The 4246-nt window shown below is 58.5% G+C and overlaps 1 protein-coding gene across 1 annotated transcript in view; it reads right to left on the bottom strand.

Moving 5' to 3' along the window:
• Positions 1–183: 183 nt before the first annotated feature.
• The window catches only part of HMHA1 (histocompatibility (minor) HA-1), a gene marked incomplete at both ends in the record, with an annotated part of 8501 nt that continues 4438 nt past the window's right edge, over positions 184–4246 (bottom strand). Inside the window, 7 exons of the mRNA XM_010016922.1 lie at positions 184–436; positions 660–898; positions 1936–2073; positions 2390–2578; positions 2890–3053; positions 3616–3717; positions 4066–4136. Of these exons, the coding sequence (XP_010015224.1) occupies positions 184–436; positions 660–898; positions 1936–2073; positions 2390–2578; positions 2890–3053; positions 3616–3717; positions 4066–4136 (1156 nt within the window). The remainder of the gene's footprint in view (positions 437–659; positions 899–1935; positions 2074–2389; positions 2579–2889; positions 3054–3615; positions 3718–4065; positions 4137–4246) is intronic.

Here is a 4246-nt window from a genome sequence, read left to right on the forward strand (position 1 = left end):
GGGGGATGTGATGAAGCAAGGCAAGTTTTTAAGGGAAGGGCAATGGCGTTGGAGGGCCCCATAGCATCATATGGGACAGTGGGGATGGGGAATGTCACCGGGGCAGGAGGCTGCAGCAGGTGCGTGGAGGGGCTGCTCCAGGCTGGGTGTCCCCTAAGGGTGCTCCCTTCCCCAGGCTCGTACCAGCTCAGAGCAGGTCCCTGCCTCCCCTGTGCCTTCTGGAGCGTGTTTGCTGCAGTCACCCAGCGCCGCCGGCTCCTTGTTCTCAAAGATGGTGGGATAGAAGATGATGAGCTCCTCGATGATGCGCGATTGGTGCGGGTAATCGACCAGCGAGGACAAGGAAATGGGGGCGTCCGTGGCTATCAGCGTTGGCCCAAAGACGATGCCCAAGTTGCTTGAGGTCATCTTGTTGTCCTGTTCCACTTCCACAATCCTGGGGAGGAGGAATTGTGAGGGTAAGGAAGCAGGGAGAGGGACGGGTTGGAGGAGGTTGGAGGAGAAGCTGGGCTGGCAGCACACACGGGGCACACACGGGCTTCCCAGAAGTACCTGTAGCCATGGATCATACACCCAGAGCCGGGGTGCTGTCCCCATGGGACCAGTGGAGAGGCTGACATTACCCTCCCACCCCTGGGCTCTGGACCCGCGCCTCTCACCTCCTCAGGTGCTGCAGCAGGTACTGCAGCGTGGCCATGTTCTCCCGGGGCAGCTCCTTCAGCAGCTCCTTCAGCTTCAGCACCAGGTTCACCACCACCTTGTCGGTGTCAGCTCCCTTGTCCTCCAGCTCAGGGCCCCCTTTGCCGCTCCTGCCCTTGGCCTCGCCGCCCTGCAAGCTCTCCTTGGCCAGGCCCATCAGCTCGTTGTACATGCGGAAGGGCATAATGGGCTCTGGGAGCTGCAAGCGAGAGCAGGGGAGAAGGTCCAGGTCCCCCGTGAGACCCAGACACATCCCGTGCTGTTGAGCTGAGGAAACCTGGAGCCTGTCTACAGCAAGGAACTATCCCCATGGTTGCGAACCACACTGCCCACAAGGTCATGGTTAGTTATCCATCTCCTGGAGCGTGGGAATCAGCCTTGCTTGGCCTGGCCAAGTGGTACATGTGAAGCTCAAACTAAAAGCAGTGTTTGATCAACAAGGAATGGACTGTTCTGGGTGGAGAAGGCAGGATGAGGGCACAGTCTGCAGCAAAAGTGGGGATGCACAGGGTGGCAGCTCTTGCTTTGATGGCTGCACAGAGCAGCACCGCACTAATGGGTGGTGCTGGGTGGCTGGAGGGGCTTTCCGGGTGCTGGAAGCGGATGGGTTTGGGGTCAGGCTGCCCCGGAGCAGGTCCCCTCCAGCCCTGCACTTCACAGAGGGACTTTGAGCCCTGTTTCTCTGCAGCGAGAGCTTGAATCGTGGCTCTTCCTCTCTTTCCACCCTGGTTTTCCTCCCTGCAGAAACCACAGCAGCAATTCCAAGCCCAGGAACACAGGGACCAGCCTCCTGAGCCGAGCTCCACACACCAGAGCCCTTGTGCAGTGCTGCAGCAGCCCAGAGACAGGCAGCATGGAGGGGTTAAGCAGCAAAGCTGTGGGGTGAGGAAGCTGCTTCCTCCCTGCGGCTGGTGGAGGATGTGGGTGACCATGCTGAGAGGCGGCAGAGCTGCTGGAGCAGCGCGAGGGGCTCAGCACCCATCAGAGCCCACCCCAGGGTGATGGGCGGGCTCAGCCCTGCTCCTGCTCGGGGGCACATGGGCTCAGCCCGGCTCTTTGTGGGTCACTTCCCATTTCATGCACCCAGTTCCCTGTTGTGGAGGGGAGGGAGGATTCGGGGCCTCTGCTCCTGGTTCTCCGGGGGTGCCGATGCTGCAGCGGTGCTGGAGCCACGTGAAGCGGTTCTGGCCACCTCTCCCCTGCCTCCCCCAGCAGAAGGTGTCACCAGCACCGTACCTGCCTCAGGTAGAGCTTCAAGACGTTGCTGATATCGTGAGGGGAGGCCTGGGACAGCTCCACCAGCTCCTTCCCGTTCTCAAACGCCTGGCAGAGCTTCTCCACACGGGTCTTGACGCCGTTAACTCGGTAGATGCCCTGTGAAAGGGAGAAAAGCGGGGTTGAAGTGAGGGGAGATGTTTCTCTTTACATTTGCATGAGACACTGATCTTCTGCCTCCCACCCTCTCCTTTTGGGGCTGGAAATCCCCCTCAGAAGTCATTCTGGTCATTATTGTCATACGAAAGAGGGAAGCAAGAGAAGTGAGTTTCCAAGATGAGAGTTTGGGCCAAGTTCATTAGCTGGGACTTTCTGGGTTCCTGTCTCCTGCAGACAGTCTGTTGGTTTTCGTGTCAAGTGAAGGGGGTTCCAAGGGAAAGCAGCTGAGCAGAATAGGGAAGAGGGAGTGTGTCACCTTGGTTTTCAGTGCCCGCTTCTCAATCTCGGTGATGCACTTCTTGATGATGAAGGGGATGCCATCAGAGCTGCTCTGAGAAGCCTTTGTGAAGTCTTGCCCAAAGAGCTGCAGCTTCCCTTGGAGCTTCTTGTGCCCGCACTGGATGGCCAAGGATTCCAGACACTTCTTGTGGCAGGCCAGGTAGCACTGGAAGACATGGGAAAAGGCATGGAGGTGGGAAACAGCACCACGGGCCAGGCAGGGGGGCCCCCAGGCATTGCCCAGACTGAGGAGCTCCTGGAGCACGATGGCAGAGAGGAAAATGCCTTTGTGGAGACACTGCAGGACCAATGCAAAGCACATGGGAACCCCCAAAGGAGGAACATCTTCCTGAACACAGGATAGAGCTGGGCTAAGGAAGTGGATCACAGGACCATGCACAGGTCATGGTGAGGACACCCCACTCCTGGGATATCCTCCATCTGTTCCACCACTTCTTCCCACTTCTCCAGCTTTACCTCCTCACATTCTGCTCCCTGGAAGTAAACGTAGCTGTTGCACTCCCGACACTTGGAAGGGGTACGGAGCTTCCGCAGCCGATGGGTCTGGGCAGCCTTGGATAAGCCAACGTTTCGGAAGGGCCCCGTCGGAGCCGCCATCTCTGGGGTGATCCCATTGATGCCTATGAGCAGAACGAGAGGAAATGCTCCTGAGGAGGCAGGGTGAGCCAAGCTGGGGCAGAATCCCAGCCTGGTTTGTGTTGGAGGGACCTTGAAGCTCCTCCAGCTCCAACCCCTCCACGGGCAGGGACACCTTCCACTAGAGCAGGGTGCTCCAAGCCCCTGCGTCCAACCTGGCCTTGAACACTGCCCGGGATGGGGCAGCCACAGCTTCTCTGGGCACCCTGTGCCAGCGCCTCCGCACCCTCACAGGGAAGAGCTTCTGCCCAAGAGCTCATCTCAATCTCCCCTCTGGCAGGTTAAAGCCAGTTCCCTTGTCCTGTCCCTCCATCCCTTGTCCAAAGCCCCTCTCCAGGTTTCCTGGAGCCCCTTTAGGCACTGGAGCTGCTCTAAGGTCTCCCCTTAAGGAGCCTTCTCTTCTGCAAAAGGCAGCGCTATTGGGCTCCTCATGGGGCCACCATCACATACCCTCACTTCACCTCCAGAACTACTGAATGGGGGAGAAGTCAGCCCACAGCTGGCTTTGCCTGTGGGTGCTCAGCAGGACCCTGCACGGTCACATACCCTGCTCAAAGGAGGCCGTGTTCTCATCCTTCTCCTCCAGCTCTTCACTGGAGGACACGGTGCCGTTGGAAGACAACCTCTGGAGCTTGTGGCTGAACTCCCCTGGCAAAAGAAAACCCATGAGCCGGTGAGTGGCTGATTCCCACAGTGATCCCTGCAGGAAAGGGGACACCAGGAGCCGGCAGGGGCTGTGCAGGGGAGCAGGCTGCAGACAGGAGAGTGTGAAGGTTCAGTGGTCCCTCATCCCATCCCATCCCATCCCATCCCAGCCCATCCCATCCCATCCCATCCCAGCCTGTTGGAGACTGGGATCAGAGCAGTTATTTACAACACAGTGTTATTATGAAGCAGATAAAAGTGTCGGGTCCCGCCTAACCCTGATGCTCTGGTTTTAGGCTGATGGTGTTGGAGGGGAAGGACTCCCTGCCCTAGGCTGGTTTTGGTGTCTACCTGTGCTTGAATCCAGGCTGCTGTCAGCTTCAGTGATGGAGGTTGGCCAGGATTTATGGACCTGGTGTCCCCTCCCACCTGCAGAGGAAAACACATCGTCCGTTCGGGATTGCTTCCTGTGCTCAGGAGAGAAGCACGGGGGAACAGCCTGGACTCTGGGAGACTGAGATTCCCGAAGGAA

This window comes from Nestor notabilis, unplaced genomic scaffold, assembly GCF_000696875.1.
Source record: "Nestor notabilis isolate BGI_N333 unplaced genomic scaffold, ASM69687v1 scaffold18026, whole genome shotgun sequence".
NCBI classification, from domain to species: domain Eukaryota; kingdom Metazoa; phylum Chordata; class Aves; order Psittaciformes; family Psittacidae; genus Nestor; species Nestor notabilis.